This window comes from Oncorhynchus mykiss, chromosome 22, assembly GCF_057628025.1.
Source record: "Oncorhynchus mykiss isolate SJ-2025 chromosome 22, ASM5762802v1, whole genome shotgun sequence".
NCBI classification, from domain to species: domain Eukaryota; kingdom Metazoa; phylum Chordata; class Actinopteri; order Salmoniformes; family Salmonidae; genus Oncorhynchus; species Oncorhynchus mykiss.
The window spans coordinates 52,142,652-52,162,745 of NC_143043.1; the positions used below are offsets into that span (position 1 = coordinate 52,142,652).

At 48.6% G+C, this 20,094-nt stretch overlaps 1 protein-coding gene across 1 annotated transcript in view; it reads right to left on the bottom strand.

The window, feature by feature from the left end:
• Nucleotides 1-871: 871 nt before the first annotated feature.
• Nucleotides 872-20,094, bottom strand: part of ints6 (integrator complex subunit 6) — a 39,084-nt gene continuing 19,861 nt past the window's right edge. Inside the window, exons 7-18 of the mRNA XM_036959427.2 lie at nt 18,899-19,041; nt 18,644-18,796; nt 17,572-17,704; nt 15,259-15,353; nt 10,492-10,602; nt 10,158-10,373; nt 6,729-6,852; nt 6,450-6,592; nt 6,000-6,201; nt 5,475-5,840; nt 2,331-2,424; nt 872-1,126 (exon numbers count right to left, since the gene is read on the bottom strand). Of these exons, the coding sequence (XP_036815322.2) occupies nt 1,033-1,126; nt 2,331-2,424; nt 5,475-5,840; nt 6,000-6,201; nt 6,450-6,592; nt 6,729-6,852; nt 10,158-10,373; nt 10,492-10,602; nt 15,259-15,353; nt 17,572-17,704; nt 18,644-18,796; nt 18,899-19,041 (1,874 nt within the window). The 3' untranslated portion in view covers nt 872-1,032. The remainder of the gene's footprint in view (nt 1,127-2,330; nt 2,425-5,474; nt 5,841-5,999; nt 6,202-6,449; nt 6,593-6,728; nt 6,853-10,157; nt 10,374-10,491; nt 10,603-15,258; nt 15,354-17,571; nt 17,705-18,643; nt 18,797-18,898; nt 19,042-20,094) is intronic.

The window sequence follows — 20,094 nt, forward strand, 5'->3', positions numbered from 1 at the left end:
GAGGGCGATGACTAGAACGAGAGAGGGAGATGACTAGAACGAGAGAGGGAGATGACTAGAACGAGAGAGGGAGATGACTAGAACGAGAGAGGGAGATGACTAGAACGAGAGAGGGAGATGACTAGAAAGAGAGAGGGCGATGCTTAGAAAGAGAGAGGGCGATGACTAGAAAGAGAGAGGGCGATGCTTAGAAAGAGAGAGGGCGATGACTAGAAAGAGAGAGGGCGATGACTAGAAAGAGAGAGGGCGATGACTAGAAAGAGAGAGGGCGATGCTTAGAAAGAGAGAGGGCGATGACTAGAAAGAGAGAGGGCGATGACTAGAAAGAGAGAGGGCGATGACTAGAAAGAGAGAGGGCGATGACTAGAAAGAGAGAGGGCGATGACTAGAAAGAGAGAGGGCGATGACTAGAAAGAGAGGGCGATGACTAGAAAGAGAGAGGGCGATGACTAGAACGAGAGAGGGAGATGACTAGAACGAGAGAGGGAGATGACTAGAACGAGAGAGGGAGATGACTAGAACGAGAGAGGGAGATGACTAGAACGAGAGAGGGAGATGACTAGAACGAGAGAGGGAGATGACTAGAACGAGAGAGGGAGATGACTAGAACGAGAGAGGGAGATGACTAGAACGAGAGAGGGAGATGACTAGAACGAGAGAGGGAGATGACTAGAACAAGAAAATGGAAGAAAAAAAAACATGAAGCCACCTAAAGATTAATTTGAAACCTAAAACATCAGTGTTTCTCTTTTGGCCCTGAGGTTGTTGGAAACTTATTACAGTCTAATTTGAACCCCCTCCCTTAGCAATATCAGTTCACCCTACCATCACTGATGAGACACGCGTCACACAGTATACACTGACAGAGACAGACAGGCCAACAGCACTCATTTCATTGCTTGGGTTAGTTCATACACTGTATATGCCCCTTCTCTATAGGAATATTTCAGCCTGGGTAAGGGCTGCAGGTTGAGGGCTGAGGGTGGGGAGGAGGGGTTAGGTCAGAGGGTCCGGGGAGTGAAGAGTTGTCCATTAGAACCCGTCTAGGTGGTTCATATTGTTGGCTCTGTTATGGATATCTTCTAGAAAGTTCTCCAGCTGTTCTATCAGCACCCGCTTCTTGAACCTGAATAGAAGAGAATAGAACATGGTCACTGATACAGAACAGAATACGGTAAAATAGAACATGGTCGCTGGTACAGAACAGAATACGGTAAAATAGAACATGGTCGCTGGTACAGAACAGAATACGGTAAAATAGAACATGGTCGCTGGTACAGAATACGGTAAAATAGAACATGGTCACTGATACAGAACAGAATACAGTAAAATAGAACATGGTCGCTGGTACAGAACAGAATACAGTAAAATAGAACATGGTCGCTGGTACAGAATACGGTAAAATAGAACATGGTCACTGATACAGAACAGAATACGGTAAAATAGAACATGGTCACTGATACAGAACAGAATACGGTAAAATAGAACACGGTCGCTGGTACAGAACACGGTAAAATAGAACATGGTCACTGATACAGAACACGGTAAAATAGAACATGGTCACTGATACAGAACACGGTAAAATAGAACATGGTCACTGATACAGAACACGGTGAAATAGAACATGGTCGCCGGTAGAGAAGTAGAACAGAACATGGTCGCCGGTATAGAAGTAGAACAGAATAGAACATGGTCGCCAGTAGAGAAGTAGAACAGAACATGGTCGCCGGTAGAGAAGTAGAACAGAACATGGTCGCCAGTAGAGAAGTAGAACAGAATAGAACATGGTCACTGATACAGAACACGGTAAAATAGAACATGGTCACTGATACAGAACACGGTGAAATAGAACATGGTCGCCGGTAGAGAAGTAGAACAGAATAGAACATGGTCGCCGGTATAGAAGTAGAACAGAACATGGTCGCCGGTAGAGAAATAGAAGACAGATATACAGGACGGAGAGTCTAGTTGAACATCATTCCTGATCTTTCTTATGGATCTCTCAGATACAGGACAGACCGTTCAGAACAAACTTCCTTTAGATTGTTTTGGGACCATCTGTTGTTCCATGTAGTGAATCTGTTATTCAATGTGTTTGTATGGGCTAATAGTAGTAAGGCCAAAAATGATTTTAAATATTTTTTTTGCTATATATACACACACACACACACACACTGCTCAAAAAAATAAAGGGAACACTAAAATAACACATCCTAGATCTGAATGATTGAAATATTCTTATTAAATACTTTTTTCTTTACATAGTTGAATGTGCTGACAACAAAATCACAAAAATTATCAATGGAAATCAAATTTATCAATTTCCTCACCTTGCAGCTTCTTTTATAATGTTCTGGAGAAATATCAACCGTGTGTCAAAGCTTCCTTGGATCTGCTTCAGGAAGTAGAAGATTTTTTCATAGTCTATAACAACAACAAAAAGAGAGAGAGAGAGAGAGAGAGAGAGAGAGAGAGAGAGAGAGAGAGAGAGAGAGAGAGAGGGGAAGAGTCAAGCACAGTGAGAGCTGCTGATGAAACTAGAGAACTTTCCATTCAGGGATTTCAGACCTGACATCAACAGTAGGCTATGAGACAAGGTCTAAGGGGTAATGATTGGACACGGAGTCAGTGAAGTGAATGACTACCATCACACAGCAAGTCTACAGACATACAGACCACAGATTAATGACTATGACACAGCCCTCAAGACCAGTGTTTTCCAACCCTGGTCCTCCAGTCCCCTCACCAACCCTGGTACTCCAGTCCCCTCACCAACCCTGGTCCTCCAGTCCCCTCACCAACCCTGGTCCTCCAGTCCCCTCACCAACCCTGGTCCTCCAGTCCCCTCACCAACCCTGGTCCTCCAGTCCCCAAACCAACCCTGGACCTCCAGTCCCCAAACCAACCCTGGTCCTCCAGTCCCCAAACCAACCCTGGTCCTCCAGTCCCCAAACCAACCCTGGTCCTCCAGTCCCCAAACCAACCCTGGTCCTCCAGTCCCCAAACCAACCCTGGTCCTCCAGTCCCCAAACCAACCCTGGTTCTCCAGTCCCAAAACCAACCCTGATCCTCCAGTCCCAAAACCAACCAAGTTCCTCCAGTCCCCTCAACAGTACAATGTTTCGTTGTAGCCCTGAACAAACACCTCATTCAGCTCATTGAGGGCTTGATGATTAGTTGACAAATTGAATCAGATGTGCTTGTCCAGGGTTACAATAAACATGTGTACAGTTGGGGTACTGGAGGAGCAGGGTACTGCCCCAGACATACAGGCCTCAGATTGCACAGCCAGTCTCCAGACATCCAGGCCACAGATTACACAGCCAGTCTCCAGACATACAGGCCCCAGATTACACAGCCAGTCTCCAGACATACAGGCCCCAGATTACACAGCCAGTCTCCAGACATACAGGCCCCAGATTACACAGCCAGTCTCCAGACATCCAGGCCCCAGATTACACAGCCAGTCTCCAGACATCCAGGCCCCAGATTACACAGCCAGTCCCCAGACATACAGGCCCCAGATTACACAGCCAGTCTCCAGACATACAGGACCCAGATTACACAGCCAGTCTCCAGACATACAGGCCCCAGATTACACAGCCAGTCTCCAGACATACAGGCCCCAGATTACACAGCCAGTCTCCAGACATCCAGGCCCCAGAATACACAGCCAGTCCCCAGACATACAGGCCCCAGATTACACAGCCAGTCTCCAGACATACAGGCCCCAGATTACACAGCCAGTCTCCAGACATACAGGCCCCAGATTACACAGCCAGTCTCCAGACATACAGGCCACAGATTACACAGCCAGTCTCCAGACATACAGGACCCAGATTACACAGCCAGTCTCCAGACATACAGGCCCCAGATTACACAGCCAGTCTCCAGACATACAGGCCCCAGACTACACAGCCAGTCTCCAGACATACAGGCCCCAGATTACACAGCCAGTCTCCAGACATCCAGGCCCCAGATTACACAGCCAGTCCCCAGACATACAGGCCCCAGACTACACAGCCAGTCTCCAGACATACAGGCCCCAGATTACACAGCCAGTCTCTAGACATACAGGCCCCAGATTACACAGCCAGTCTCCAGACATAGAGCCCCAGATTACACAGCCAGTCTCCAGACATCCAGGCCCCAGATTACACAGCCAGTCTCCAGACATACAGGCCACAGATTACACAGCCAGTCTCCAGACATACAGGACCCAGATTACACAGCCAGTCTCCAGACATCCAGGCCCCAGATTACACAGCCAGTCTCCAGACATACAGGCCACAGACAACACAGCCAGTCTCCAGACATACAGGCCACAGATTACACAGCCAGTCCCCAGACTACACAGCCAGTCTCCAGACATAGAGCCCCAGATTACACAGCCAGTCTCCAGACATACAGGCCCCAGATTACACAGCCAGTCTCCAGACATCCAGGCCCCAGACTACACAGCCAGTCTCCAGACATAAAGGCCCCAGATTACACAGCCAGTCTCCAGACATACAGGCCACAGATTACACAGCCAGTCTCCAGACATACAGGACCCAGATTACACAGCCAGTCTCCAGACATACAGGCCCCAGACTACACAGCCAGTCTCCAGACATACAGGCCACAGATTACACAGCCAGTCTCCAGACATACAGGACCCAGATTACACAGCCAGTCCCCAGACATACAGGCCCCAGATTACACAGCCAGTCTCTAGACATACAGGCCCCAGATTACACAGCCAGTCCCCAGACATCCAGGCCCCAGATTACACAGCCAGTCCCCAGACATCCAGGCCCCAGATTACACAGCCAGTCCCCAGACATCCAGGCCCCAGATTACACAGCCAGTCTCTAGACATACAGGCCCCAGATTACACAGCCAGTCTCCAGACATAGAGCCCCAGATTACACAGCCAGTCTCCAGACATCCAGGCCCCAGATTACACAGCCAGTCTCCAGACATACAGGCCCCAGATTACACAGCCAGTCTCCAGACATACAGGCCCCAGATTACACAGCCAGTCTCCAGACATCCAGGCCCCAGATTACACAGCCAGTCTCCAGACATACAGGCCCCAGACTACACAGCCAGTCTCCAGACATACAGGCCCCAGACTACACAGCCAGTCTCCAGACATACAGGCCACAGATTACACAGCCAGTCTCCAGACATACAGGACCCAGATTACACAGCCAGTCCCCAGACATACAGGCCCCAGATTACACAGCCAGTCTCTAGACATACAGGCCCCAGATTACACAGCCAGTCCCCAGACATCCAGGCCCCAGATTACACAGCCAGTCCCCAGACATCCAGGCCCCAGTTTACACAGCCAGTCTTTGGAAACATCTGGACCAACAGCTTCACCATCAAATAACAATTACGTCTAAATTAAGTCGTTGGGGAAAAGTGAGGCAACTTTCTCTGGTTGCCGTGGCAGAGTGTGGGCGTGGCGGCCCCTGGTTACGTACGTCTCCCGGGTTTCCGTATCTCCTTGGTGATGAGGGTTCGTAGTTCGGTGTTGACCTCCAGACTCTCGCTGTTCATCACCTTCTTCAGCTCCCCGGGGGAGGGGTACCGGGCCGGGCGCTGCTCCTCCACCACACCCCCAGTCTCTCCTCCATCCTCACTGCCCTCTGAGAGCTCTACCTCCCTGGGAAGTCCGTTCTCCTCCTCAGTGTCCCCATCAGCCTCCATGCGGTTCCCTGTGCCGGGGCCGTCTAGAAGGGGTCCAGAGAGGATCTCTCCTGGTTGGACCGTTGTCCCGGTCTCACACGTCTCTGGGTTGTAGAGGTTTCCAAAAACAGCCTCTGAGTCTGACTCATTCTGGTCGCACTCTGTGAGAGGGGGGGGGGGGGGGATCGTTCATAACTAACATGTACGGAACTAAAATACTGTCACTTTCTTTTACAGACTCAGCACTTCAAATATGTGTGTTTTAACACACAGGTGCACTGACAACAATGGCACAGAGCTTGTGTGAGTGAGTGTCTCACCGGCGAGGGGGGGTCTGAAGGGGCTGGCTGCAGGGCTGACGGGGGGCGAATAGGCTCTGCCGGGGCGCAGTAGAGGGGACATGCACCGTCGTCTCTTAGGACCCCCACCCCCGACCCCGTGCATGTTGGAGTCACTCCCCGGACGCTTGCCCTTGTTCTGGGGACCCGTCACAAACTCATCGGCCTCGTCAATCATCATCCCCTAGAGAAACAGCAACAGAAAATGACAGGATAAACAAAACGTACTATTGCAACTTCACTGTTATAAATGTTAAAGCAAACAACTGACATTTGTCCAGAAAAATGTGTTTGACTCATAATAGCAATCAATTAGAGAGGTTTTCAAAAAACAAATAAGAGTTTGTGAGGTTTTGACCAGCTGATTTCAGATACTCCTAAGTGGAAGGGAATGGTAGTGAGAGTGATTTCTGTAGACAGCCATAGTCCTACCTTCTTGTCCAGTTTGAAAGGATTTCCGAAGGTGTGCAGGCGTTTGGGCTGTTCAGGGTCTGCGTCTCTGAGGGGTTGGGGAAGGGCTTTGAGGAAGTCCTGGTAGTTCCCCATCTGGGCGATGAGCACACTGTGCAGCTGGTCTGGACAGACAAGAGGACACAGGAAGACTTGGGCTCAAATTTCAGTCTTCGTCTCGTCCTTAACAAAACTGGTAGCGAGAATAATTCAACGCAAATTACAGTTAATTCTGGAACTGAGTCACAAACACACACACACCTGTGTCCTGTCCTCGGAGCAGACAGGTGGTGCTGAGCAGGTTCCTCCTCATGCGGCTCAGCTGATCCAGGAGGTGCATTCTGGGAATGTCGTAGGCGTTCCGGAAACCCTGAGGTTTCAGACTCTACACAGGGAACAGCGAGGAAGAGCTAGAAGTGTCAGAAAAGCAACACGATGGGGGAGTATCATATGAAACGGTACTACAGTAAGTCAGGGGGGGGTAGTATCATATGAAATGGTACTACAGTAAGTCAGGGGGGGTAGTATCATATGAAACGGTACTACAGTAAGTCAGGGGGTGTAGTATCATATGAAAAGGTACTACAGTAAGTCGGGGGGGGGGGGGGTGGTATCATATGAAACGGTACTACAGTAAGTCAGGGGGGGTAGTATCATATGAAACGGTACTACAGTAAGTCAGGGGGGGGGGGGGGGGGGGGTTAGTATCATATGAAAAGGTACTACAGTAAGTCAGGGGGGGGGGGGGGTAGTATCATATGAAACGGTACTACAGTAAGTCAGGGGGGGTAGTATCATATGAAACGGTACTACAGTAAGTCGGGGGGGGGGGGGGGTGGTATCATATGAAACGGTACTACAGTAAGTCAGAGGGGGTAGTATCATATGAAACGGTACTACAGTAAGTCAGAGGGGGGGGGGGGGGTTAGTATCATATGAAAAGGTACTACAGTAAGTCAGGGGGGGGTAGTATCATATGAAATGGTACTACAGTAAGTCAGGGGGGGTAGTATCATATGAAACGGTACTACAGTAAGTCAGGGGGTGTAGTATCATATGAAAAGGTACTACAGTAAGTCAGGGGGGGGGGGGGTAGTATCATATGAAACGGTACTACAGTAAGTCAGGGGGTAGTATCATATGAAACGGTACTACAGTAAGTCAGGGGGGGTTAGTATCATATGAAACGGTACTACAGTAAGTCAGGGGGGGTAGTATCATATGAAACGGTACTACAGTAAGTCAGGGGGGGGGTAGTATCATATGAAACGGTACTACAGTAAGTCAGGGGGGGTAGTATCATATGAAACGGTACTACAGTAAGTCGGGGGGGGGGGTGGTATCATATGAAACGGTACTACAGTAAGTCAGGGGGGGTAGTATCATATGAAACGGTACTACAGTAAGTCAGGGGGGGGTTATCATATGAAACGGTACTACAGTAAGTCAGGGGGGGTAGTATCATATGAAACGGTACTACAGTAAGTCAGGGGGGGTAGTATCATATGAAATGGTACTACAGTAAGTCAGGGGGGGGTAGTATCATATGAAACGGTACTACAGTAAGTCAGAGGGGGTAGTATCATATGAAACGGTACTACAGTAAGTCAGGGGGTAGTATCATATGAAACGGTACTACAGTAAGTCAGGGGGGGGTTAGTATCATATGAAACGGTACTACAGTAAGTCAGGGGGGGTAGTATCATATGAAACGGTACTACAGTAAGTCGGGGGGGGGGGGGGGTTAGTATCACATGAAACGGTACTACAGTAAGTCAGGGGGTAGTATCATATGAAACGGTACTACAGTAAGTCAGGGGGGGTAGTATCATATGAAACGGTACTACAGTAAGTCAGGGGGGGTAGTATCATATGAAACGGTACTACAGTAAGTCAGGGGGGGGGGTATCATATGAAACGGTACTACAGTAAGTCGGGGGGGGGGGGTGGTATCATATGAAACGGTACTACAGTAAGTCAGGGGGGGTAGTATCATATGAAAGGGTACTACAGTAAGTCGGGGGGGGGGGGTGGTATCATATGAAACGGTACTACAGTAAGTCAGGGGGTAGTATCATATGAAACGGTACTACAGTAAGTCAGGGGGGGTAGTATCATATGAAACGGTACTACAGTAAGTCAGGGGGGGTAGTATCATATGAAATGGTACTACAGTAAGTCAGGGGGGGGTAGTATCATATGAAACGGTACTACAGTAAGTCAGGGGGGGTAGTATCATATGAAACGGTACTACAGTAAGTCAGGGGGGGTGGTATCATATGAAACGGTACTACAGTAAGTCAGGGGGGGTAGTATCATATGAAACGGTACTACAGTAAGTCAGGGGGGGTAGTATCATATGAAAGGGTACTACAGTAAGTCAGGGGGGGGTAGTATCATATGAAACGGTACTACAGTAAGTCAGGGGGGGTGGTATCATATGAAACGGTACTACAGTAAGTCAGGGGGGGTAGTATCATATGAAACGGTACTACAGTAAGTCAGGGGGGGGTAGTATCATATGAAACGGTACTACAGTAAGTCAGGGGGGGTGGTATCATATGAAACGGTACTACAGTAAGTCAGGGGGGGTAGTATCATATGAAACGGTACTACAGTAAGTCAGGGGGGGTAGTATCATATGAAACGGTACTACAGTAAGTCAGGGGGGGTGGTATCATATGAAACGGTACTACAGTAAGTCAGGGGGGGTAGTATCATATGAAACGGTACTACAGTAAGTCAGGGGGGGTAGTATCATATGAAATGGTACTACAGTAAGTCAGGGGGGGGTAGTATCATATGAAACGGTACTACAGTAAGTCAGGGGGGGTGGTATCATATGAAACGGTACTACAGTAAGTCAGGGGGGGTAGTATCATATGAAACGGTACTACAGTAAGTCAGGGGGGGTAGTATCATATGAAATGGTACTACAGTAAGTCAGGGGGGGGTAGTATCATATGAAACGGTACTACAGTAAGTCAGGGGGGGTAGTATCATATGAAATGGTACTACAGTAAGTCAGAGGGGGTAGTATCATATGAAACGGTACTACAGTAAGTCAGAGGGGGGTTATCATATGAAACGGTACTACAGTAAGTCAGGGGGGGTAGTATCATATGAAACGGTACTACAGTAAGTCAGGGGGGGTAGTATCATATGAAACGGTACTACAGTAAGTCAGGGGGGGTAGTATCATATGAAACGGTACTACAGTAAGTCAGGGGGGGTAGTATCATATGAAACGGTACTACAGTAAGTCAGGGGGGGTGGTATCATATGAAATGGTACTACAGTAAGTCAGGGGGGGTAGTATCATATGAAATGGTACTACAGTAAGTCAGGGGGGGGTAGTATCATATGAAACGGTACTACAGTAAGTCAGGGGGGGTAGTATCATATGAAATGGTACTACAGTAAGTCAGGGGGGGGTAGTATCATATGAAAGGGTACTACGGTTTTCTAAAATGTTGGTATCATAATGATTTGGTGCTGTCGTACTACCGTGGTACCGGTGTACAGCGCAACATGATTACACACGTACAAATATGTTATAGAAATGTATACTTTATACCATACAGAGAATCATGGCTGATCTACACAGTATCTCTACGTGAGCATCTCTATAGATAACATGACGTCTTCATCCTCAAGCATCACAGCTAAGGGCCGTTCGGTGCTGCTGACCTTGTTGAGAGGAGCCAGCTGAAAGCCAGAGAACTCTTTAGAGTTTAGCTCCAGGGGCAGGGCGGCCGTCTCTCCTGTGATGCTGGCCAGAAGCTGAGTGAAGTCTCTGCGCTGGGCCAGAGAGATGTCCCCACCGCGGTCACGCACCTTGATGCCACCCTCCGCTACCACCTTCTTAGCTACAGATGCTATCAGCCGCTCGTACTCTATCTTGGTCTGGGGAGAAGATGCATGGATGGTTATGGAAGGAAGAGTGAATGGAAACCAAGACAGTTTGCACTCACCAACACACATACGGACAGACAGACGGGAGAGAGACGCACAGACACATTACCTGCTGGCTGAGCTTCTTGAGGTAGGACACCACACTGTAACTCAGACCATACTCCATGTTGTCGGCCAGGAGGTTAGGAGCTCCCATGATCCTTAGCGCCTTCCGGAGGGACTGCAGAAGAGTAGAGAAGGCATCATCAAGACCACACATTACAACCAAAATAGACAACGATGTCACCTAATTCCACCGCGGCAGCCACGTTAGCCCCTAGCGGTGGATATAACTCCTCCGCGGCAGCCACGTTAGCCCCTAGCGGTGGATATAACTCCATCGCGGCAGCCACGTTAGCCCCTAGCGGTGGATATAACTCCACCGCGGCAGCCACGTTAGCCCCTAGCGGTGGATATAACTCCACCGCGGCAGCCACGTTAGCGCCTAGCGGTGGATATAACTCCACCGCGGCAGCCAAGTTAGCGCCTAGCGGTGGTTATAACTCCTCCGCGGCAGCCACGTTAGCCCCTAGCGGTGGATATAACTCCACCGCGGCAGCCACGTTAGCCCCTAGCGGTGGTTATAACTCCTCCGCGGCAGCCACGTTAGCCCCTAGCGGTGGATAACGCTACCGTTTAAGTTTGGGGTCACTTAGAAATGTCCTTGTTTTTGAAAAAGCATATTTATATCCATTAAAACATCAAATTGATCAGAAAACACAGTGTAGACATTTTTAATGTTGTAATTATTAATGTTTGCAATTATGTTAGCACAGCTGAAAACTGAAGTTCTGATTAAAGAAGCAATAAAACTGGCCTTAGACTAGTTGAGTATCTGGAGCATCAGCATTGGTCTTTGTTTCTGGCCATTTTGAGCCAGTAATCGAACTCACAAATGCTAAAGCTCCAGTTACTCAACTAGTCTAAAGAAGGCCAGTTTGATTGCTTCTTTAACCAGAACCACAGTTTTCAGCTGTGCTAACATAATTGCAAAAGGGTTTTCTAATGGTCAACTAGCCTTTTAAAATGCTAAACTTGGATTAGCTAACACAACGTGCCATTGGAACACAGGAGTGATGGTTGCTGATAATCTGCTTCTTTACGCCTATGTAGATAGACTCCATTTTTTTTTTATTACAAAAAAAAAAATCTGCCAATTCCAGCTACATTAGTAATTTACAACAACTATACTGTATTTTTTTAATTTAACCTTTATTTAACCAGGTAGGCTAGTTGAGAACAAGTTCTCATTTGCAACTGCGACCTGACCAAGATAAAGCATAGCAGACAACAACAGAGTTACACATGGAGTAAACAATAAACAAGTCAATAACATAGCAGAAGAAAAAAAATCTATATACAGGCAGAGGTAGGCAATAAATAGGCCATAGGAGTGAATAATTACAATTTAGCAGATTAACACTGGAGTGATAAATGATCAGATGAACATGCACACCAGTATCTCTACCTGCACAAAAGAGCAGAAAAGTAAATAAATAAAAACAGTATGGGGATGAGGTAGGTGAATTGGGTGGGCTATTTACCGATGGACTATGTACAGCTGCAGCGATCGGTTAGCTGCTCAGATAGCAGATGTTTGAAGTTGGTGAGGGAGATAAAAGTCTCCAACTTCAGAGATTTTTGCAATTCGTTCCAGTCACAGGCAGCAGAGAACTGGAAGGAAAGGCGGCCAAAAGAGGTAGGATAGTCAGTTTTAGTCAGCTGCTGGCCGAGGTTGGAGTAGCCAGGAGGAAGGCATGGCCAGCCGTTGAAAAATGCTTGTTGAAGTTTTCGATTATCACGGAATTATCGGTGGTGACTGTGTTACCTAGCCTCAGTGCAGTGGGCAGCTGGGAGGAGGTGCTCTTGTTCTCCATGGACTTTACAGTCCCAGAACTTTTTGGAGTTAGAGCTACAGGATGCAAATTTCTGCTTGAAAAAGCTAGCCTTTGCTTTCCTAACTGACTGCGTGTATTGGTTCCTGACTTCCCTGAACAGTTGCATATCGCGGGGACTATACGATGCTATTGCAGTCCGCCACAGGATGTTTTTGTGCTGGTCGAGGGCAGTCAGGTCTGGAGTGAACCAAGGGCTATATCTGTTCTTAGTTCTGCATTTTTGGAACGGAGCATGCGTGTCTAAGATGGTGAGGAAGTTACTTTTAAAGAATGACCAGGCATCCTCAACTGACGGGATGAGGTCAATGTCCTTCCAGGATACCCGGGCCAGGTCGATTAGAAAGGCCTGCTCGCAGAACTATTTTAGGGAGCGTTTGACAGTGATGAGGGGTGGTCGTTTGACCGCGGACCCGTAGCGGATACAGGCAGTGATCGCTCAGATCCTGATTGAAGACAGCAGAGGTGTATTTGGAAGGCAAGTTGGTCAGGCTAATGTCTATTAGGGTGCCCATGTTTACGGATTTAGGGTTGTACCTGGTGGGTTCCTTGATGATTTGTGTGAGATTGGGGGCATCTAGCTTAGATTGTAGGACTGCCGAGGTGTTAAGCATATCCCAGTTTAGGTCACCTAACAGAACAAACTCTGAAGCTAGATGGCGGGGCGATCAAATCACAAATGGTGTCCAGGGCACAGCTGGAAGCTGAGGGGGGTCGGTAGCAGGCGGCAACAGTGAGAGACTTATTTCTGGCGAGATTCATTTTTAAAATTAGAAGTTCGAACTGTTTGGGCATAGACCTGGAATGTATGACAGCACTTTGCAGGCTCTCTCTGCAGTAGATTGCAACTTCTCCCCCTTTGGCAGTTCTATCTTGATGGAAAGTGTTATAGTTGGGTATGGAAATCTCAGAATTTTTGGTGACCTTCCTAAGCCAGGATTCAGACATGGCAAGGACATCAGGGTTGGCAGAGTGTGCTAAAGCAGTGAGTAAAACAAACTTAGGGAGGAGGCTTCTGATGTTAACATGCATGAAACCAAGGCTTTTTCGATCCCAGCAGTCAACAAATGAGGGTGCCTGGGTACATGCAGGGCCTGGGTTTACCTCCACATCACCCGAGGAACAGAGGAGGAGTAGGATGAGGGTGCGGCTAAAGGCTATCAAAACTGGTCGCCTAGAGCGTTGGGGACGAGGAATAAAAGGAGCAGATTTATGGGCGTGGTAGAATATATTCAGGGCATAATGCGCAGATGCGCAGTTTGGTGGGGTGCGGGTACAGCGGAGGTAAGGCCAGGCACTGGGTGATAAGAGAGGTTGTATCTCTGGACATGCTGGTTATAATGGGTGAGGTCACTGCATGTGTGGGAGGTGGGACAAAGGAGGTATCAGGGGTATGAAGAGTGGAACTAGGGGCTCCATTGTAAACTAAAACAATGATAACTAACCTGAACAACAGTATGCAAGGCATATTGATATTTGAGAGAGACATACAGCAAGGCATAAGTTAATCGCAGGTGTTGATTGGGAGAGCTAGCTAAAACAACAGGTGAGACAACAGTAGCTAGTCAGCTAACACAACAACAGCAGGTAAAATGGCATTGACTAGGCAGAGAGGGTCGGATTAACTACACACAGAGCCTGAGTTCGCGGCTGGGGCCGACAGATAAAACATAAACAGAATGGAGTACCGTGATTAATGGACAGTCCAGCAGGCATCAGCTATGTAGCCAAGTGATCATAGTGTCCAGGGGGCAGCAGTAGATGGAACAGGGAAGCCGCCACTACGTTAGCAGGCGACAAGTCGTTTAAAGTTAGTAGCCCGGGGGTGGTAGGGGGGGTCTGCTCAGGCAGAGGCCGGTTGAAGGCACAGCGGATGGAGTATTCGTCGGCAGATCAGACGTGGTGGTGCGGCAGGGCGCCGTGTCGACAGAGAATCCAAGCCAGATGGCGAAAGAGGTATTGAAGAATTTTGTTTAATAGCTGGGAGATGTGCCTGGCTCACGGCTAACTGGTGCTAGCTTCGTGGCAGTGGTGTTAGCCACTATAGCCAATCGGTAGCAGCGGTGATCCGGTGCCAAGGTCCAGAGTTTACAGCAAGGATCCGGTGGAGTATTGGTCTCTAGCCGTGTATGAGTGGGGTTCGGGTGAACAGCTGAGTAGGCCGGGAGGAGGGCCTCAGGGTTAGCTTCGGTACTGGGTGCCACGGTGAGTGAAAGCTAGCTGTGATCTAGCTAGCTGTAAGCTGTGAGCTAGCTAGCTAGCTGTGAAGATTAGAAGTAGTGGCCCCAGGGATTACGGCAGGAATCCAACGTTGTTGTGGAGAGACAGTCCGATACTGGTAGATTGGCGAGTAATATCCAGGCTAAGAATAGGGCTGGTATCTGTGTAGAAGGTAAAAGCCGCTAGCAGTGGCTAACAATGACTAAATAGCTTGTAGCTAGTTAGCTGGTTAGCTTCTAGAGGTTCTTGAATGTGTTCTAAAGTGAAAAATAATAGCGATACCGGATCACATTGGGTGAGGCAGGTTACCAGAAAGTATAATCAAATTAAAAAATTGAAAAGAGATTGAAATACGGAAAATACAAAAGTACACGAGAGGACGAACAAAACACGTCTTCACTGCTACGCCATCTTGGATCATTTCTGATCAATTTTATGTTCTTTTAATAGACATTTTTTTTTGTGCTTTTCTTTCAAAAACAAGTACATTTCTAAGTGACCCCAAACGTTTGAACAGTAGTGTATGAATGTTAATATTTATTTTTCTCTGGATTTTCGAAATTCTCTCGTGACCTTTTTTGGGAACCTCTGAATTAGCCCCTACACCATCTATCATTTTCACTCCCTCAGCTTTGGGAGACTTGTGCCTATGGCGTAGGTTGAACGTGATCACGTAACTGGGAGTGCCGAGGGGCTGGTTTGACATTCAGCCGTTGACTTACCCCAATGTAATAAAGAGGCATGGTCTTCAGGTAGTTCTCAAATGACTGACGCCATTTAATGGTGGGCTTGAACTTGTGCACCCGGATCAAGTCATCTGCAACACATACAGAGCAGCCTTTAGGAGAGGTAGAGTGTGACCACTATGGCCAGAGACATTAATTATCATATTACCAGATGTTTTCCATATAGAATGTATTACAGAGTATTTGCTTTGCTTTATCTTGGCCAGGTTGCAGTTGTAAATGAGAACGTGTTCTCAACTGGCCTACCTGGTTAAATAAAAGGTGAAATAAATAAATTTTTATAAAAGTGTGTGTATGCTGTCTTCACAAAATGAATTTCCATGTAAAAATGGACAATAAAGTATATTGTATCATAACCACTACTGCCCTCTGCTGGCTTGGTGGGGCAACGTGGTGCACTACATTAGGGCTCATGAGGACAGGGATGCCTTTTCTAGACACAAGGGCAGTTCATTGTGAGAACCTTCGAAGTAGTGTTGTTAAATCTCTGAGCTGTTACCCAAACTATTGTTAATAAAGTTGCACTTGAAAAACACTCGTTATTTACTGATCACCTCAGAGAACAGTGTTGTTAGATGTTTGTTTTTTTGCCCTTCCGCGTCACTTTATATGAATGAGATCTTCTCTAAAACGGACTAAAGATGTTTATCGGTCTCTCTGTGACCATCGATAACTTCAGAACGAAGTTCAATAAAAATACAAAAGTTAACGTTTTTTGGCATATTGTTACAAACAAGTATAGCCTACATAGAACTATATATTTAAAATCGCAATGAAATCAATTTCATGTTCATTTAAATGTAGTTTTATTTTGCCAATTGTTAGGCTACTGTCAGAAATGTTTGCCTCAATATATTTAATGTGTAAAAACATGCGTAATGATGTGCCAAATCATGGGTCAATGCATTATTATAGAGCGTTAGAACAAGCAGCCTCAAGATTTTCAGCCATAGGTGACAATCTCTCTCTAGGAGCTGATCCGTCGTCTGTATTGTGGACTGATGTTAATTAAGGTCAGATTTGAACAGAGGAAGTGGATCCAACGAGCAACGCTGACTTCATTTCAATCCTTTTCAGTATCGACACACGCCTCGACGATGCACTTAGCGACCGCACTCTGTGCGTTACGTTTTGGGAAAATGCACGTTACCATCTTCGGCTGTTGAAGGAACGATGCATCGTTTAAAACCGTCGTAAGCCTAAGATCCATCGCTAATGGGAAACTGGGGCCTGGGCTCTCCAACCCTGTTCTTGGAGATACACCTTCCTGTAGGTTTTCACTCCAACCCTGTTCTTGGAGATACACCCCCCCCTGTAGGTTTTCACTCCAACCCTGTTCTTGGAGATACACCCCCCCCTGTAGGTTTTCACTCCAACCCACAGTTGTAATTAACCTGATCCGTCTTTATCAACCAGATATGTATTAGAATCAGGCGCTGTAGATTAGGGTTGGAGTGAAAAACCTACAGGACAGCATCTCTCCGGGAAGAGCATTGGGAGAACTGTTCTCTAAAGAATTTGGATGGGTCATACCAAGTAGATCAGAGGCAGCAGAACCGCATAGTTAGAGCATTAGGACGAGGCCCAGGGCTTACCCAGTAGAGGCAGTACAACAGGGTAGTTAGAGCATTAGGACAGGGCCCAGGGCTTACCCAGTAGAGGCAGTACAACAGGGTAGTTAGAGCATTAGGACGAGGCCCAGGGCTTACCCAGTAGAGGCAGTACAACAGGGTAGTTAGAGCATTAGGACAGGGCCCAGGGCTTACCCAGTAGAGGCAGTACAACAGGGTAGTTAGAGCATTAGGACGAGGCCCAGGGCTTACCCAGTAGAGGCAGTACAACAGGGTAGTTAGCGTATTAGGACAGGGCCCAGGGCTTACCCAGTAGAGGCAGTACAACAGGGTAGTTAGCGTATTAGGACAGGACCCAGGGCTTACCCAGTAGAGGCAGTACAACAGGGTAGTTAGCGTATTAGGACAGGACCCAGGGCTTACCCAGTAGAGGCAGTACAACAGGGTAGTTAGAGCATTAGGACGAGGCCCAGCCCAGGGCTTACCCAGTAGAGGCAGTACAACAGGGTAGTTAGAGCATTAGGACGAGGCCCAGCCCAGGGCTTACCCAGTAGAGGCAGTACAACAGGGTAGTTAGCGTATTAGGACAGGGCCCAGGGCTTACCCTGTAGAGGCAGTACAACAGGGTAGTTAGCGTATTAGGACAGGGCCCAGGGCTTACCCAGTAGAGGCAGTACAACAGGGTAGTTAGCGTATTAGGACAGGGCCCAGGGCTTACCCAGTAGAGGCAGTACAACAGGGTAGTTGTAGGGCATGACGAAGAGGTTGACACAGTTGAGAGCCGTGCTGGCCTTCAGGTAGCCAAAGGGCTGGCCCAGGTCACTGTACTTGGCACTGTTACTTACAAACACCTAGAGGATGAGGGAGGGAGAGGGGAACTGAGTGAGAGCACAAACAAACAAGCCCATCTTGTGTTGTATTGGTGTTGTGTATGGCGTGTCGTGTGTATTACTGTGTGTTGTGTAGTACTGGGTGTGTAGTGTAGTACTGTGTGTAGTACTGTGTGTGTGTAGTGTAGTACTGTGTGTAGTACTGTGTGTGTAGTGTAGTACTGTGTGTAGTACTGTGTGTGTAGTGTAGTACTGTGTGTAGTACTGTGTATAGTAATGGGTGTGTAGTGTAGTACTGGGTGTGTAGTGTAGTACTGGGTGTGTAGTACTGGGTGTGTAGTGTAGTACTGTGTGTAGTACTGGGTGTGTAGTGTAGTACTGTGTGTAGTCCTGGGTGTAGTACCGGGTGTGTAGTGTAGTACTGTGTGTAGTCCTGGGTGTAGTACTGGGTGTGTAGTGTAGTCCTGTGTGTAGTCCTGTGTGTAGTACCGGGTGTGTAGTGTAGTACTGTGTGTAGTACCGGGTGTGTAGTGTAGTACTGTGTGTAGTCCTGGGTGTAGTACCGGGTGTGTAGTGTAGTACTGTGTGTAGTACCGGGTGTGTAGTGTAGTACTGTGTGTAGTCCTGTGTGTAGTACCGGGTGTGTAGTGTAGTATTGTGTGCAGTACTGGGTGTAGTACCGGGTGTAGTACTGGGTGTGTAGTGTAGTCCTGTGTGTAGTACTGTGTGTAGTCCTGGGTGTGTAGTGTAGTACTGTGTGTAGTCCTGGGTGTGTAGTGTAGTACTGTGTGTAGTCCTGTGTGTAGTACCGGGTGTGTAGTGTATCATGTTGCGTACCTGCCAGCAGGTATGAGGGGACTTCCTCTCCAGGATGTACTGTGTGTAGTACGGGGTGTGTAGTGTAGTACTGGGTGTAGTACCGGGTGTAGTACCGGGTGTGTAGTGTATCATGTTGCGTACCTGCCAGCAGGTATGAGGGGACTTCCTCTCCAGGATGTACTGTGTGAGAGGTGAAGCCTCCAGCTCGTACTTGTCAAAGGGAACCTTGTCAATCACCATGGGCTCTGAGTCCAGACAGGAGAAACGCACGTGGGGGTGGGCCGAGCGAGGGGGCTGGGAGAGAGAGAGAGGGGGGACGGAACAGGAACATCAGAGAAAAGCACACCAGCATGCACAGACACGAGCCACGCGTGTCAGACAGAGACACTCTCTTACCAGGGTGGGGGAGTTCGTGTCGGGCCAGAAGCCTTCAGGAATGGGCCAGTGTCCGATGGGCACGCCGGTCTTGGGGTTGGGTCGTACGTAGATCAGCTTGTGGCAGCAGTGCCACGACTGGGGGCCGGGCTTCAGGGTCTCATCTGGACAGACAAAATAAAGTGTGAAATAGAGGGAGGGGCTAGAGGAAGGGGGGGGGGGGGGGGGGGCACATCCGACCCACCGGGCACTTCAATCCAGCCCGCAAGTCATTTACAAAAAATATATATATAGTTATAGTCTGGTCTGATCGCTGCAACTCCCACTCGGACTCGGGAGAGGCGACGGTCGAGAACCGCCGACTGCTTCCTGACACACTGCTCGCTTAACCCGGAAGCCAGCCGCACCCATGTGTCTGAGGAAACACAGCACACCTGGTGACCGTGTCAGCGTGCACTGCACCAGGCCCGCCACAGGGAGGCGGTAGAGGCTAGGGGACCGTATAGAGAATAGGGGTCCGTGTGTAGGGAAGCAGTAGAGGATAGGGGTCCATGTGTAGGGAGGCAGTAGAGGATAGGGGACCGTGTGTAGAGAGGCAGTAGAGGATAGGGGACCGTGTGTTGGGAGGCAGTAGAGGCCAGGGGACCGTGTGTAGGGACGCAGTAGAGGCCAGGGGACCGTGTGTAGAGAGGCAGTAGAGGATAGGGGATTGTGTGTAGGGAGGCAGTAGAGGCTAGGGGGCCGTATAGAGGCTAGGGGAGCGTATAGAGGCTAGGGGACCGTGTGTAGGGAGGCAGTAGATGCCAGGGGACCGTGTGTAGGGAGGCAGTAGATGATAGGGGACTGTGTGTAGAGAGGCAGTAGAGGCTAGGGGGCCGTGTGTTGGGAAGCAGTAGAGGCCATGGGACCGTGTTTAGGGAGGCAGTAGAGGCCAGGGGACCGTGTGTAGGGAGGCAGTAGAGGCCAGGGCGCCATGTGTAGGGAGGCAGTAGAGGCCAGGGCGCCATGTGTAGGGAGGCAGTAGAGGCCAGGGCGCCATGTGTAGGGAGGCAGTAGAGGCCAGGGCGCCATGTGTAGGGAGGCAGTAGAGACCAGGGGGCCGTGTGTAGGGAGGCAGTAGAGTCCAGGGCGCCATGTGTAGGGAGGCAGTAGAGGCCAGGGCACCGTGTGTAGGGAGGCAGTAGAGGCCAGGGGGCCGTGTGTAGGGAGTCAGTAGA